This window comes from Elgaria multicarinata, chromosome 12, assembly GCF_023053635.1.
Source record: "Elgaria multicarinata webbii isolate HBS135686 ecotype San Diego chromosome 12, rElgMul1.1.pri, whole genome shotgun sequence".
NCBI lineage: Eukaryota > Metazoa > Chordata > Lepidosauria > Squamata > Anguidae > Elgaria > Elgaria multicarinata.
The window spans coordinates 10,526,823-10,544,046 of NC_086182.1; the positions used below are offsets into that span (position 1 = coordinate 10,526,823).

General features: G+C 42.6%; 1 protein-coding gene across 4 annotated transcripts in view; it reads left to right on the forward strand.

Moving 5' to 3' along the window:
• Positions 1 to 17,224, forward strand: part of PPP3CC (protein phosphatase 3 catalytic subunit gamma) — a 98,740-nt gene that overhangs the window by 36,570 nt on the left and 44,946 nt on the right. For all 4 annotated transcript variants that reach the window (XM_063138942.1, XM_063138940.1, XM_063138943.1 and 1 more), the window contains exons 2-3: positions 6,873 to 7,070; positions 7,369 to 7,493. In XM_063138942.1, the coding sequence (XP_062995012.1) occupies positions 6,873 to 7,070; positions 7,369 to 7,493 (323 nt within the window). The remainder of the gene's footprint in view (positions 1 to 6,872; positions 7,071 to 7,368; positions 7,494 to 17,224) is intronic.

Sequence of the window (17,224 nt, forward strand, 5' to 3'; positions counted from 1 at the left end):
TAGCAAGGGCACTATCGAACTCGTCCCATGGAGTCAACTTCAAAAGGGTTTCTACTCTAGGTACTTTACCGTACCGAAAAGAGACGGAGGAGTACGCCCTATTTTAGATTTACGTTTACTAAATTTACATATTACGACCAAAAAATTTGAATGGTTTCTTTGTCATCTATTATCCCACTATTATTTAAAGGACAATGGTTTGCATCCATTGATCTGCGCGATGCATATTTTCACATTGCAATGGAGGGCACATACCATAGATACCTACGTTTTATAGTTGGTCATAACATCTATCAATATAGAATTCTTCCCTTTGGCCTATCCATGGCTCCGAGGGTCTTTTCAAAATGTATGTCTACAGTCTGTGCCCACCTTCGCCTTAAAGGGGTAGAAGTCTACCCTTATCTTGATGATTGTCTTATCCTAGCACCAACAAAACAACAACTACAAAATTCGATACAAATTACTTGCTGTTTATTATGTAGATTAGGCCTCTATATCAACTATGAAAAATCCCAATTAAAACCTTCTTGTTACATACGCGTATATCTCTCAGCAATATCATCAATCCGGCCTAGTATAGAAAACTCAACCGTTTTTTCACATCCTCTATCAAAACGTTTTTTGAAAGGACTTAACAATTTAACACCACCAATCCGTACAAGTATGCCGTCCTGGAGTATCTCAGTTGTACGAAAATCATTAACTTCAAAACCATTTGAACCACTGGCCACAACAGACCTCCGATTACTCTCATTTAAAACAGCCTTTTTAATAGCCATTACTACAGCTCGAAGATCCAGTGAACTTGCAGCTCTTCGCATTGATCCTCCTTATCTAACCTTCCACAGGGATAAGGCAATACTAAGGCCTGATATAACATTTCTACCCAAGGTAGTTTCAGAATTTCATTTAAATCAGGATATTATTCTTCCTGCATTTTTTCCTTCTCCATCCTCAAAGATGGAAATCACTCTTCATACACTGGACGTTCGAAGAGCATTAGCCTTTTATAAGCAGCGAACAGAACTTTTTCACAAATCGCCCCGTTTGTTTGTCTCCTACTCCGGACAACATAAGGGCATGCCTATTTCATCGCAAAGACTTGCACGATGGATTGTTGAGGCCATCAAGCTGGCATACCAACTTGCAGATCTCCCTCTGGACACAAACGTCCAAGCTCACTCTATGAGGGCGATGGCTATTTCGACAGCATTCAGTAAGGGCATCTCGATCCCTGAACTTTGCCGTGCTGCGACTTGGTCAAAACCATAGACTTTCGTAAAGCACTATCGCTTGGATACGAGAGCGAGAGCCGACTGCTCTTTCGGGAGAGCTGTCCTATCAGCGATACTGACATAAGGACACCGACCCACCTCAGGTAAGTCAGCTCGCTAATCTCCCATTTTGTGTGATGCACAGAGACCACGAAGAAGAAATGTGGGTTGCTTACCTGCAACCGTAGTTCTTCGAGTGGTCATCTGTGCAGTCACACAACCCACCCTACCATCCCCACTTCGGTGTAATGTTTATAGTAACTTAATTCTTTTTCTAAATAACAACCCTCTATGGAGGTATTTATCCTTTGTACAACAATAGTATTGCTTTATCTGAGTCATTACCTCGGTATCGATACCCCATCGATACCAGCAACTAGTAATAGCGTAGTAACACTTTATCTCGGTATTGATGTCTCCATCGATACCGGAAGTTTTTTATTCTCTCTCGGTTCCGAGGCCACAATGTCGGTCTCCAGGAACTGAGCTAAAGGACGGGAACCCCTCAACTTGCGCATGCGCATTCGCCGCTTGGGGGAGGGGTTCCCGCCAAAAACGCCTCAGCTATAGAAGTTTTTCCCGATCGAGACTCCGTGCAGGCGCAGAGCCCATTTTGTGTGACTGCACAGATGACTGCTCGAAGAACTATGGTTACAGGTAAGCAACCTGCATTTTCCCAACCCCTGATGATGTGTTGGTTTTTCCATCAAACTAACAAACCCCCAAACTTAAGCCAGCATCTGGCAGCTTTGCAGGGTACCAGTTTTCTGCAATAACTGTTTCCAAATTCAGGGTGCTTCCTGACAAGGCTTTTATTGTGCAATAGCCTTGCCTCATTCATGGAATTTTACCGGTAGGGGTGTACACAATGTCATCTTCAGTTTGTAGTTCCTCCCATGTTTTCTCAACCACTTCTTACCTCTTTTTTTCTTTACAGAAAAGCCTGAAAAAAACATGGAATAGCTGCATAATGCCTTTTGATTGTTAGCACTAGGAGTCCTTCATCTGGAAGCACTGTCATTCTTTAACATTCAGTTTAAAATCCTAAGCTGTGAATTCTTGTCGATCCTTGGGCTCTGAACCAGAGTCAATGGCATTCTCAAAGCAGAGTATCACCAGGAACTCTCAGATGGTAGGAGGAAGACAGGCAGCATTGCAGATTTTAATCTGTGGTATACTTTGGGCCCTGGGGCAGGGAAAGGGACTCTGAACCCTAATGGCCCACCTTGGGTAGAAAAAATAATCGTTTGTCTACTTTAGATGAACCAACATATGTTTGGAATAGGTTTTCTGTCACTCATCTTCCATGCCCATAATTCCTTTGCCATGTATTGCAAATTGTGTATATGCACACATATCTTTGAACATTGGATGCATTTTTAAGTTCTTATAATTACCCCGTAGACTGTTGTTTCCAGTTTGAAACTTTAGCTTTCAGGCCATGTTTCTGTTTGAAGCCTCCACCTAGAGTTTCACCATGTAAAGTCCCATGGATGAGACTTTACCACTCAGACCTTTAATTTCCAGATTACACCAAGTGCCAAAGTGAACATCCTTCTTTGTCCACCTCATTGGCTGTATCCGCATACCTTTTCATGGATGTGGCAGCAATGACAATAGGTTAGCTGTTTACTTCTTGTCCATAGCTAGCTTTTCTGCAGGCTGGTTCATATACACATTCATCGCTTGATACGGGCAAATCATCACACAGTGATTTGCATGTGTGAGTAGGCAATCACAGATGTAACACAGCAGAAAAAGGTCCTGTATTCTCTCAGAGCGAGGTGGAGGTGTTCAGGTTACCATTTTTAGCGAATTTCAAACTTGTTTAAATTCTGTATACAAGAAATCTCAGGGTACAGTTTCTTTTTTGGTTTGTACTAGCTGTTCTATGTGACGACTTGCAATACTTTTTTCCTGCAGAGAACAGCCATCTGTTCGTGCAAGCAGCTGTAGTTGCCTCACATGTAAATCTAGGAACAGTTTTGGAAAAAGAGCTCATTGCAGCAAAGGTACTAGGAAAAATGGTAATCCTATCTGATAAGGTAGATAGAATGGCGTGAAGAAGATGTATTTGACAATTCATATCACAACAGCATGCAGATTTTGCCTTTATAGAGTAACTTTATGGAAGTCACCAGGTTGGGGAAAGTAGCTCTAAGTAATAACCTCACGTTTCTTACATACAAAACATGTGCATGAAACCATTGCATTTCGACATTGCATGTGTAGTCTACACTAAAAAAGGGAAACGTTTTGAGCCAAGCAGTGATGAAAGTGAGTGCCTATGTAGAACTGGCAAAAGTTTACTTAACATAAATTTGTAAAAAAAAAAAAAAACCAATGAAACAAGCCATCAAAATTGTAAACATTTTGATCCTCTAAAATGTCAGATCTAAATAGCAATTAAAAACAGTGAAAAAAATAAAAGTCAGTATTAAAGCCAACAGCATCATCATAAAGGATTAAAGGGAGTGTCTAGCAGGCAAACAGGAGATGTGAGAGTGGCAAGGCCTATGTCATGCGAACGAAAAACATTTCTATTGTATTAAACATGTACATCATCGTTCAGAATGAAAACACAGCATGAAGGATGCTATGGAAACAGGATGGAGTCGTAAAATCCCCAGCCATTGACCAAAACTAAAACAAAAAAACGCAAGCAAAGTCCTGCAAAATCACATTGAATCAGAGTAAAAATATAAAATAAAAAACAAATTCCAAATGAAGTTGATAAATTACTCCCAAAAAGGTACTCCACTCCACATACAAAATAATATTTAGTTAAACATATTTACATTTTTGTAAATTTAGACACTTCATTCTAATCACAGAATTGGGGGATAAAAATTAAGCCTCATATTACATAGATACCCGTGCCATCTGTCTGTCTTTTCAGCAAGGTTTTCCTCGGCTTTCTGCACTAGGGTTTGGGGAGGAATGTGATGTTTTCGTTTGCTTGTTTTTTGTTTTTGCACCCTGGGAGAAATATTTGCTGGGTTAGTAATTAGAGGAAGAAATGTTATGCATGCACTTGTGCTTTATTCCATATTGTTGAAGTTGGTGTGCTGCATGTAGATGAGCTGGGAGCCCAAATCGAGGGTGGGGGAAGGTAGGAATGGATCTCTACCAATGGTAGGTACCTCCCCTCCCTTTTGCAGCAATACACCTGCAGAAAATACGCAGGAGCTGAAGCCTGTGCATGTGTTCCCTCAAGTTGCCAGGGAATGTTGGCAACAGAGCTTAAAATGCAGCTGTGACCCTCAGCCTGTTTCCTCTGATCTTGATCCCTAACCCCAAAAGTGTCCTTTAAGCTGCCATTGGGGGGCTCCCCTCTTGCAGCTTTATCTAAAGGACTTGTCTCCTTCTGAGGCTTATTCCCTCCCAACCCTTTTTCTGTGAAGTGTAAGAGTGTGACCCAGTTCACACGATCGCAGTGTGGTTAACAAGCCACGGTGGCTTGTGTACCCTGCCGTGTGTGCCAGTTGGATTTTCCCAGTTACCTTCACTGGTGCAGGTTGCCATGTTGTCCAAACTGGGCGGCATAGCTTCTTTGAGGGGGCAGCAATCCTCAACCCGTGAGCTGTTGTCGGGCTGAGCATTGCTGCCCCCTCCCTACCCTAACAAGCCATGCCACCCAGATTTGAACGACATGGCAAGCCACACCAGGGAATGTAATTAGGGAAATTACACTGCATGCTAGCGTACACAGTGGGGGAAATAAGGCATGGTGGTTCCCTCGCTGCAGTTATGCAAACCAACCGTGTGTGTGCATGCACATATACACCAATGCAAACATGCATACTAAGTTATGTGGCTGTCTCCTTTTATTGTTGCTTAAGATAATGCAACCTGTGAATAAATTGCTGCTGTTAAAAAAGTACCAAGTCACTGTTTCCCTACATGTTTGGAATCCGGTGTGCAATTTAGCTGGGTTCTTGTTACATACGTGCCAATATGTAGTTAGGCCCTTAAAGACTGAACAAGAATTCAAATTTGCTTTCAGATATGAAATCCTGGGTGGTTTTCTGTAAGCACTCCCTTCCTCCACTATGGAAAGTGGAACGATAATACGTACCTTACTTAGAGGGTTATTGTGTGTGAAGCTGAATGGGATGATAGAAAGCTGAATAGGTTGACATCACCTTAGAGCAGTGGTCTTCAACTGGTCCAGACCTGAGACCCACCTTGGACTCCCAACCTGCAAAATGGGACCCACTTTCAAAATTTTCTCCATAACCAATACGATGGCAGCAGCTTTGTTGCCACGCATCTGTCAGGTTTTCGCGTTAACCTTAACAGTAATTAAGGTTAGATTATTGGCAAAGACTTGCAAGCTCAGCACACCTGTTGGTGATTGAGTGAAGGGAGTATAAGGCTCACTCTTCCATAGCAATATGCAGTCAGCCAGTGGAGGTTTGAGGGTATGGCGTAAGCTGCTGCCGCTGCCAGAGAAAGGCGTATGCTGTTTTGATGCAAAGCCAACTTTTGCCAAGAAGAACCGTAAAGCTGTTATGCTTACTTTGATTAATGGTGAGACAATTGCTTTGTTATAATTTGCTGCTACAAGCCTGGTTGTTTTGTTTTGAAGAACTTCTCTAAATAAACTGCATTGAAGATTCAAAACTCACGCTTGCATTTATCTGCTGTGGAGGAATTTGTACAAACTACTTATTTCCCCCAACAGCATCTGGACTGATCTCACGACCCACTTTTGGGTTGCAACCCACCAGTTGAAGACCACTGCCTTAGAGGAAAAGGCAGCAGAAGGCTGAATTGACTCTACAACTTAGCTTTGAAACATGTTTGCAACATTTGCATGACTACTCCTTTTGAAGGCCCTACAAGGCTGAAATAAGTAGAGGAAGCCGATGACATTATTTGTCTGTCATTTTTTGGAGATCAAGCTTTTTGTCTAAAGAAATTTCAGAAAATGAACTCTGTGTTAGCTCCAAGTTAACACAAGCCTCAAAGCCTGTCTGTGTTCAGGTCAATTAATTGGTTGACAATCAGTTTCAGTTAGGAACAGAAAGCAAATTGGATGTGGGGACAAATACATTTCTCTACCACTCTTATCTATTGTTGCTTTTGAAATTGTTTATTTTTTATTGTATTTTGCTTTTGTGTGCGTGCGTGCAGTTTTGTAAAGATGCTCTGAAAAAATTCTTTTGAAGAGCAGTGGTATAAATCCATTAATCAAAATAAAAAACCCAAATCTAAGAAGACTGAGGGATAGTGAACTTTATACCTAGAAATTTGATGTCTGCACTAGGAATTTGAAACATCTGTTCAGCTCTGTATAGGACTGCTGCCAGATTTTTTTTTAATGTGATAAATTCCAGAAATGTGTAGTTGGTACTGAAGGGTTTGAATTGTTTTTCTAACCTTGAGTATCCTTACGCTACATTTCATGTTGGCATTAGAAATATTGCATGCTGTTTTCTCAAGCTCCATGTAAATCTGAACAGTTTTTAGTGTGGTCTGTAATCTCCCTTCTGCCTCAGTTTAGAGACATTTCTGCTGAAATTTGTTTTTAAGAGTTAATTGTTTGGCAGGAGGGATCGCCTTTCTTAATTTTTCTTTTTCTTTCTCCAGCTGTCCCTTTCCCTCCTACACAGCGGCTAACCCTGAAAGAAGTTTTTGAGGATGGGAAGCCCAGGTTGGAGGTCTTAAAAAACCACTTGGTGAAAGAAGGGCGTCTGGAAGAAGATGCAGCACTGAAGATAATCAATGATGGAGCTGCCATCCTGAGACATGAAAAGACCATGATTGAAGTTGAGGCTCCAATCACAGGTCAGAGAGTGCTTTCTATCATGCCTTGTTTGCCCCCTCGGACTCACCTAGAACATTTGGCTGCCAAAAAGAGCAGGTTTCCTGTTGCATGTTCTTTCTGCTCAAGTGTTTCTCAGGATCAGAAAACCCTGTAAACCTCCAAAGGGAAGGATTTTTGTACCTTGGATACAGAGTACAGGAGCTGGGTATAATGCATTGATTTTGGCCAAGGTCAAAGCCATGCTTCCTGTTGGTTCTATGACCTTCCTCTTCTTAGCATGTAATCCTGTCCCTCTTTTTGCTGTCCTTCCTCCCCTAGTGTGTGGTGACATTCACGGGCAGTTCTTTGACCTGATGAAGTTGTTTGAAGTTGGAGGATCACCCAATAACACTCGCTACCTCTTCCTGGGAGACTACGTGGACAGAGGCTACTTCAGTATAGAGGTGACAATTCAACTGAGCCTTGTGGGGGTTAGCACTTTAAAATCTGGACTATGCCGATGGAATTTTTTCTTCTTGTACCCCACTTTGGGGTGGGTGGGGCAGAGAGCTGAAATGCAGCAAGGTTTCTCTTTGAATTAACCCATACACATTTAAGTCAGCTAAGAATCCTGGAGGCAGAGTGGGTAGATCAGATCTGCCAGTCATTTCAAATACTATCTTGTCTTCTCCCCTCTCTCCCCTCCCCCGGCGCCCACACACAAACAAATTTATTTTGAAATGAGAAACTGACCTGTCAGTTGGCAAACTCAGTCTAGCCTTCCTTTATGTTTATCATATTGCCTTAATGCATTTTAATTATAATGCATCTCCAGATTAAACTGGGCTTAGATACAATTTGAGTATTTCATTGGTTGTGTTCAAACATAACAGTAACCCAGAATTGCTAGCTTATCCTGGTTTACTGTGAACAAACAGCATGCTTGTGCATACACCTTAGTCACTCCCATTTCATTGGCTATGTTCACACCCAACAGTAACCCAGAATTGCTAGCTTATCCTGGTTTACTATGAACAAACAGCATGATTGTGCATACACCTTAGTCACTCCCATTTCATGTGAATGGGTAAAACAAATCAGAAATTGAAAGCTTAATGTGACACCCCTCTTGTGACTACTTGTCTGTTGCTCCCGAACAAGTCAGGCTTGTAAATCATAAATAAACCAGGGTTAGAGGTTGACTTAATAATCCTGGCTTGTTTGGGAGCAACAAACCAGGAGCTTGGGTTTGGACATCATGTGAACGTGGCCATTTTCTAAATAGTTCTATACTCTTTTTGGTCTTACAGGTCAATTAGCATACCCAGGAATTCATGGCCGACTCCAGTCTGCTAGCACAATCTTGCAAAAATGTATAATTGGCTGGGGTAGGGAAAGGAGTAAACATTCACTTCACAAATTGAGTTATTCCTTCACATGGTCCTGCTGTTACTAACAGTTGGCATTGCAAAGGGGCATGCAAGAATGGGCCCTCAGTTAACTTGAGTCTGAAATTGTAAAATAGAGGAGCGCTGGAAAATGGTGGTAGGCAAGACATCATGAGAGTTTTTCATTCAACAAAGATCTCAAGAATCTCAGCTTGTCCCTCTTACCCTTAAGTGCTTTGTGTGTGTTTGCACATTCATCCATTCCCTTTTTATAAGCTAGAGTATTATTGGTAGTGTATGTGTCAAAGTTGGTGACATCAGGAGGTATTAGCCAATCAACACCATTTGCAACTTGCTTTTGCTGCAAACTTGCAGAACTCCCCCCCCCCCCCCCCCGGAGCTTGACCCTGGAGAAGAAAATATATACTGAATGCAGTAAGGATGTTTCCACACCAGCCACTCTGCTCTACAGATATTACAACTGTCTTTGGCCTACAGTGGTGAGCAGTAGAATATGTTGAGAGTATTCTTCTGCATGTGGCAAGGTGTGTGCTAGAGCTTGTGATTCTTTGTGCCATGTTTCACTAATGGGAGCACAGCTGGATTTGGTGATTGGAAAGAAGTGGTCTTGACCCCATTACTATTATGGCTGCTAACTCTCTGTACAGTTCGTTGTTGGTTAAGTTGGACCAGTGTGCTGCATTCATGTTGGCTAGTAAGAAGCATGGGAAAGGGTTTGTTTCCTGCTAGTAAATGTTGCAGACCGCCTAAGGGATTGTGATCTTTGGGTGAAACAGAGTTGACTAGTAGAGGAAAGTTCCCTGTCCTTCCCGTCCCCAAATGTTACATTCTCTTCTGCGACATTTGAACGTTTTCAAAGGGCATAACAGATGGCAGTGCTACTGATGCAAGGCCTCACAGGCCCCTGTTTCACCAAGATAGAGGACTGCACGCTGGAAAGCCATTTCAGTTAGTGTCAGATGTGAAAACAAATATTGTATTTTATATTATGGTTTTATACTGTTGTTTTGTTTTGAATTGTCTTAATTTTGTGAACCGCCCAGAGAGCTTCGGCTATTGGGCGGTATAGAAATGCAATAAATAAATAAAATAAATAAATAATAAATAAAACAAAAGGGCACCAAATGGAATGAAACTGGGCCAGATCTGGAGGCACAAGAACTGAGGAGCTGGTGCAGGTCTGTGAAAACCACAGAAGGGATTTTAAGTAGCCCAGTGGAAGATTTAGCAAAGTATTTACTTGAGGTCTCACTGGCATGTTGTATTATGGAAGCTTTTTGACTCTTTCCTTATATGAAGGGGCCATAGCTCATTGGTAGAACACCTGCTTTTCATGCAGAAGGTTTCAGGTTCAGTCCCCAGCATCTTCAGGTATGACTGGAAATATTCCTGCCCGAAACATGAAGAGCTGGTGCTTGTCAGTGTTGACAATACTGGGTTAGATGGATCAATAAGGCAGCTTCCTTTGATCCATTCTGATGCTTTCTTTGTAGCTTCTAGGAGAGTAGCTACGTTGGAGTACTGCAGCAGAAACAACAAAGAGTCTTGTGGTACTTTAAGGACAAACACATTATATGATGGCATAAACGTTTTTAAACCCATGCCTATTTTATTCATTCATGAATTGGATAAATTAATTTGTTAGTCTGAAAGAGTGCCCCATGACTCTTTGTTCTATGTATTCTGTCGGAGGCAAACAAAGAAGCTGAAGAACTCTGAAGGTTGGGATACTGAACATGAACCCAGTGGGCTGCTTGGGTATTAATTCAGGAATACAGTTGGCACATTTGTGAGGGCAGAGAAGTTTGTTGTGTGGCTAATAACCATGGTCTTCTTTACTATCTTACTATTGTATTATTTAATTAATTTATTTATTTTAAAGCATTTTTATCCCACTCTTTAACCCGAAAGGCCCCCAGTGTGGTTTATTACTAGTAAGATAGTACCTGCCCTCAAATTTACCATTTAGAAGACAAGACACACAAGGAAAGAGGGGCTGGGAAAGAGGAGGAAACAAGCAAGCTCAGGCACTAGTTCTTAAGGTTACTTTTATAAATATATTTTTTAAAAAACCAGTCAGCTGGGATGGTAAGAGTTCAGGTTGTCCAATGAAAGGTAAACTTTGTGGGAGGACCAAAGGCAGCTGGTTTCTCAGGACAGGTGATGGAATAGCCTTACTCCTCTTCTCTCCCTCTGCTCTGCAGCCTGATGGAAATAGCTGCCACTATCCCAACTATCTTGCGAGAGAGATTGTATTGATCCATGTCTCTTCCGGAGCTTGAGCTAATGTTTATATTGGAGCTCCATACCATTAAATATTGAGTACCAAGGGAGTAAGGACCATGTTTATATTGGAGCTCCATACCATTATACAGTTGAGTACTGAGGGAGCAAGGACCAATCTCCTGTGGCCATTCCTGCCGCTAGTAGAAATTGCACCAATGGGCAGACACAGAGGGAGGGGCCCTGGACTACCTCCATGCATCATCCCTACTGTGACCAGTCAGGATCAACAAGAGGCAGAAGCAAAGGGAGGTACCACCAGCCTTCAACTTTTTATTTTGTATTGCTTTAGTAATCCCTTTTATGCAGCCTGGCTTATGTTGAACCCAACAGCTTGCTAACTTCTTTATGACCATTTAGTTGGTCCTAATAAAAGGTACGTCCCTACTGTTACTTTTGGATATTTTTCCCTATATGGTCAACAGTGCCACCTGCATTTTTTAATTTTGCAGCCTGCCTTGAGCATAATAATGGAAAAGGTAGATTTGGGGTCTGCCCTACCATCAGGGAGAATGAAACATCTGCCTCAGGCAGCAGGTTTTGGATATCATGAAAGGGCAGCAAATTGCTACTTACTTGCCACAGGTGTCAAAGTAACTTTGCTGTTTTGGGTGCTATGTACCTTGACAAGGGTGACATTTCCTGCTCTGTCTCAGGCAACAAAATGTCTTTGGCAAGACATGATGGGATATAAGATTAATACACAATAATTGATTTGTGACAATGGGATTTTCATGACTCTGATTTGCTGAAATGTATGCTGTATACTGAGACTTCAACTAGTCCTTGACCCATCTTAATGCACAGACTCAGAAATCAAGAGCTTAAAAATCACATAGCTGCAAGTTCTTAAAACGGCATATAATAATAATAATAATAATAATAATAATAATAATAATAGTACAGTTTGAACCTTCAAAATGCAAATAAAATAGTAATTTAAATAGTGGATTTATCTAGTAAAACAGTTTATCAAATAACCTGTTTTACCACCGAACTGTTTGTTAAAAAGCTTACTGTGACACCTAAAACTCAGCAGGATGACCTCTATGGAGGGCATTTCATAAGCAGGGTGCCACCATTAAAAAGGGGGCAGCCAAAGAAAGGTCTTAACCTCTGAGGATGGAGACACCTGAAGAAGGAGCTATAATTTGTAATACCCAGCCAGGTTCATATATGAACAGGCTATCAGATAAATGGGTCCCAAGCCATGAAGGGCTTTTTAGTCCTTCAGATAAATGGGTCCCAAGCCATGAAGGGCTTTTTAGTCCTTCAGATAAATGGGTCCCAAGCCATGAAGGGCTTTTTAGTAAGTTGGTTGTCTCCTGTTTGTTTTTGTTCTCACTGTGAGGAGCATCTTCCTTCAGACCCCAACAAGGGAGTTTCTGAAGGTCTGGACCGCTGCCTCATGTGTTTTCAGGCATGTTTCTGCCATTGGAGGTACATATGGAAACTCTGCGGAGAACTTTCAGAACTCCTACCAAAATTATTTTGGCTTCCCTCAAATCATTCAGATGTTTTGCTTCAGGAACATCCACATTTACGTTTAATTTTGCTTAAGGCAAAATCCTGTGACAACCTCTGAACGTGTGAAATTCCTTTTGCCTTTTCTCAGAATTCTTCCATTGTTTGGCCTGAAGGAGAATGTTCACATTTGCTTCAGATATTGTTCTAGGCTAAATTTCAGTGGTGGTACTAACTGTGACATCTAGAACTGTACATAAAGCTTGAATTCTCAGGATGCAAAGAGCGGCAGGCTTCACAAAGGTGTCCTGGAGTTGAACTGCGTGCTTTCTACCTCTGCGTTCCTTACACGAAGGTGGATGGCTTTAAAAAGGAGCCGCTGAGAAGTGGGAAAAGGCGGAGAAAATTTGTGCTGAGCTCTTGGGAAGTGGGGGGTCGGGGGAGAGTGTGCTGAGATGATTGCTTGAAGTGCTGTTCAGAAAATTATATGCGATGTGGTACAAGGGAACACATCCAAAATATTACAGGGTCATGCTACACAAACTAGTATTTGCAGCCTTGGGAGTTGCTTGGAATCTCCGGCCTTTGTCCGCTCCCAGCGTGGAGCCCTTTCATGTTATTCTTGTTATTCTTGGCCCCATTTTCTTTGGAGCCCACAATGGAGCCAGCGAGCTGTGATACGTTTGTTCCTTTTCTGCCAAGCAGGTATTTCATCCTTGACGAAGTAGGGTGGGCTTTGATTAGTACGTGCGGGGGCAGCTCCAAATGTCACTTGATAAAATGGAATTGAGAAGGGTTGCTTCGCTTTGCTTCTGCGCACAGAGATATGCCTTTGCTTCCCGCAAAATACTTTTCTCTGCCTTGAAAGGTTTGCTGCTTGGGTGTGTTTAGCGCTGGCTTCTAATATTGAGAGGGAAGCCAGACGGTAGGCTTGGATGAGAGAAAATGTATTGGCAAAGATAAGACAACATAGCCCAAGTATTTATGGTTTTTGTCAGAGCTTGTAATAACAGGCTGTAACTGGGTTTTTTTTTTTTTTTTTTAAGAACTGGCCAGTGCAATCTCAGATATGGAAGAATCTCACTCTTGTGGGCAGGTGTGGCCTCTTATCGCAGATTTTCAGGAGTTTCTATTCTGCTGTTGGTTTTTCCGCTCTCCAACAATGGGGAGAATGCAAGCATCCGTGTGGGTCTTGGAAATCGCAGTGTGAATCTGTGCATCTGGGTGGGGGATATTAGGGAGCATCTGCCAGCACAGTTGATGTTAATGACCTTCTGACAGAATGGAATAGGAGGTAATTTTTATAATTGCATCCTGATGCAGGCAGCCAGGAAGCAGAATGCAGACTTGAGGGCGGAGGGGAGCAGGGACGACGACAAGGCCAGTATTAAGTTTGTTAGTGCTGAGGGCGGTTACCTGCATGAATGTGAACATTTATATTTATTTATTTACAATATTTATATACCACTCCATATCTAAAATAGATTTCGGAGCATGAACATAGGAATAAAATAGTAAGAAAAAGATCAAAAGATTAAAACAGCAAATTAAAATTGTTCAATTTAAAACAGAATACCAATAAAAATGGTGGGTGGTCAGTTGAGGAATGCTTTTCTTGGCTACCTAGTCTACCTCATAGACTAACATCAGATAACCACATGTTACACCATCCTGAGCAACTTGGAGCAAGGGGCTCCCATACAAATATTAGTGATACAAAAGGTGCCTTGGGTACATTATTTCTTGCATGTTAATGATCTCTAATTGTGTCTGTGAATCATAGAAATTATAACTTGGGTTGTGAGCAAAAGGACAGCCCTGATTTCATACTCCAAAAGCCTTTCTTTGTTTCTGTGTGAAAATGCTCTGTTTGGCTCAATAGTCAGCCTCATTGATATGAACAAATTACATGCTTTATACCTGATTGGTCCATATAATCCAGGATTGTCTACTCCGTTGGCAGCAACTGTTTAAAGTTTCAAGCAGAGGTAATTCCCAGCCCTGCGATTCAGTATCCCTTTGGAGATGTCAGAGTTTGGATTTTAAGCTTTCTCCGCGTAAAGTGAATATTCTAACACATCTTCCAAACTTCTCCCAGCTGTTTATTTTTACTTTATATTTATATCCTTCCTTTTCTGTGTACAAATGTTCAAAACTACAAGCAGAATAAATGGTAAAGCCACCATAACAATCCATCATTTTCTTTTGAAAAAGCAGAGCCAGCTTAAACTAAATCAAAATCACCACTGAAAAGGCCCTGTCCCTGATATCTATCAGCTATAATTCTGTAATGACTGGTCATACAGGCAGTGTGATTGATAAAACATACAGTATTGTTTTTCTCAAATTAAGTGATGTATGAGATGTTTTAAGCTATTTCCTGCTACAACTTCCTGTTTGTTGCTATTGCAACCTAAGTCTTCTCCATCTAGTAAGAAATGTTTTTCATCTGACAATCAAACGTTTTTGATTGGCTTAGACCCATTCCATGAAGCCCCCTTAAGTATTAAAACAACTGAGAGCAAGTCCTTTTCATCATGCCCCATGTCCAAGAAATGCTTTATCGTGGGATCTGTGTCTTAATAAAATCAGAGCAGTATTGCAGCAGAGACCTCTATTTGAAGTATTTAATCAATAAAGGTTGAGTAGGTGATAGCTCTTAAAAGTCCTTAGGAGAGCATTTGTTTTAAGCCACTAATTTCATCAACCTCAGGCCCCTATCTGAATTATGGAAATCGTAATACAGGGTGTTGTAAGTCACTGTGCCACAGCCCATCCAGGCACCTAACAATTTGGCCTAATTGCCATAAATAAGTTATTTTTGTGTTTTAGTTATGGACTTCTTGTGCAGTACTGCAAGTAAGTAATAGTTGCTTACTTGCACAGTATTGCTTGAAAGGGAAGGAGCAATCCTATGGCCCCTAGACATTGCCTGAGGGGCCATAGGATACCAGGGATTCCCCCCATTGATCAGAGATAGTTCTCCGACCTCAGAAGGTGGAGTCTGAGATCCACTCCACTCCCCATTGCAGCTGGTTGCCATCCAAAGAAGAGGAAAGGAGGCGTTTCAATGGGAGGGGAGGGAACCAGAGAGGCCAGGATATCAACAATCCTGAACCTTTTCCAGTCTCCATCCCCCCGAAGCGCCATTGGTAGATGGGCAAAAAAGCCCATCTAGCAAAAAATGCATGGTGGAAGGACACGGAGGTGAAGTTGGTCACCTTTGCCACTTCTCCTGCCTTGCATTGGTAGATTGGAAACCTCCGCATTCAGGGCCATCCAGTGATCGAGGGCATAATCAATAGGTGTGTACCCCAAATCTATTTTTAGTTATTGCTACTTTTGTCATTTACCTTGGGGAATTTGGCTTTCAACACCATGTATGGAGGAAAGGAGTGTCTTAGTCATTTTGGGCAGTGTGGTTTGGACTAGCAGGGAAAGGGGGTGGTCAGATGCTGAAAGCCTGATGCCCTTTCTGGTCATAGGTAGACAAGCTGGTTGAAGATCATTCTCTTAGTTCTGTCTTAGCACAGCATCAACTTATGCCTGATGCCCAGGGGCGATGGCATAGTCTGTTGGTTATGCTTTTTATTCTTATTCATTGTGTTTTGTTATACTTATTTCTTCTTCGTGGTCTCTGTGCATCACACATATGGGCTCTGCGCCTGCGCAGGGCCAGCTTCGGAAACTTCTCTAGCTGAAATCTTTTTAGGCGGGAACCCCTCCCCCACCGTCCACTGAGCATGCTCAGGGGTTCCCGCCTAATCCCCTCAGTTCTCTTCAACCGCCTGTGGGTCAACAGCTTGTGGAGACTTCTCGTTGTTTGGTATACCTTACCTCAGCTGAAAATCTATTTTCCTCCTTTCTCTTGTTTCTCCAGTTTTCTAGCTTTTCTATCCTATATAAAATCTTTGTTTGTTTGTTAGTTAAGTGTTCGTGCCTATTTCAAGAAGTGCTCCGATTGTGGGCAGAAGATTTCCCAAACGGACGGTCACTCGTTGTGTTTGCTTTGTTTGGGGGAGACACACGTTGTTGAATCGTGTTCCTTTTGCCTGAAATTCTCGAGGCAAGCAAGGAAGAACCGCTCAGACCGCCTTCGGGCAATACTCTGGGAAAAGGCGTTGGAGGCAGTGGAGAAACCGAGATCATCTCGATGCTCCAAATCTACAATGGAGTCCATGCCCCAACCTCCTCCCGCGCGGAGTGAAGCCTTATCGGTTCCCCCCTCCTCCTCCTCTCAATCCGCATCTTCAAAGGCGGCTAAGAAGATTGCTAAGAGAGCGAGAGAGCATTCTGGGGCAGAACAACCCCAAAAGAAGAAAAGCAAACTCAAGTCAAAAAATGGGAAGAAAAAGTTGTCGAAACCGACTTTGTCGGTACCAAGGAGCCCGGTACCGAGTACTTCGATACCGAGGCATGCGGCAGGGCATAGGAGCCCGATATCAAGCCTTTCACTGCAAAGGTCTCCGCTGCTACCGATAAGCCCGATACCGAGGCTATCGCTTCCGAGACCATACTCGATACCGTGACGGGCGACCCCATCCTCGCCACTGGTACTGAACCCTCCGCAGCAGGCAGAGCGGATTGCTGACTCGCCGGTACCGTCTTCAATACGGATCATCACGGTACCAGCTGACGAACCTAGCATAAGGGCATCTATCTCGGAAGGCGAAATTAGAGGTTCATCGCTGGATGATACCCTGGCGGATCGGGGGGCCCTATCCCCTCGATACCGAGACGAGCCTCAGCCCATCGATACCAACGGACGTCGGTACCGACAAGTGCCACAGCAACCGTCAGTCGATACCGAAAGCTATCGATACCGACGGACATCTCCTTATGGGTACGCCCGTGACCGTTCACCGGTTTCAACTCATTCAGATCGTCAGTATGCTACCTACGGCGAATGACCGATGTCCCCACCGAGAATGCGGGACTATTACGCTGATTGGCAGCCTCCCCAGTATCCTCTGTACTACTCCGAGGATTGGAGACACAGAAGGCACCACGATTATTATTACCATCAATACCCGCAAAAA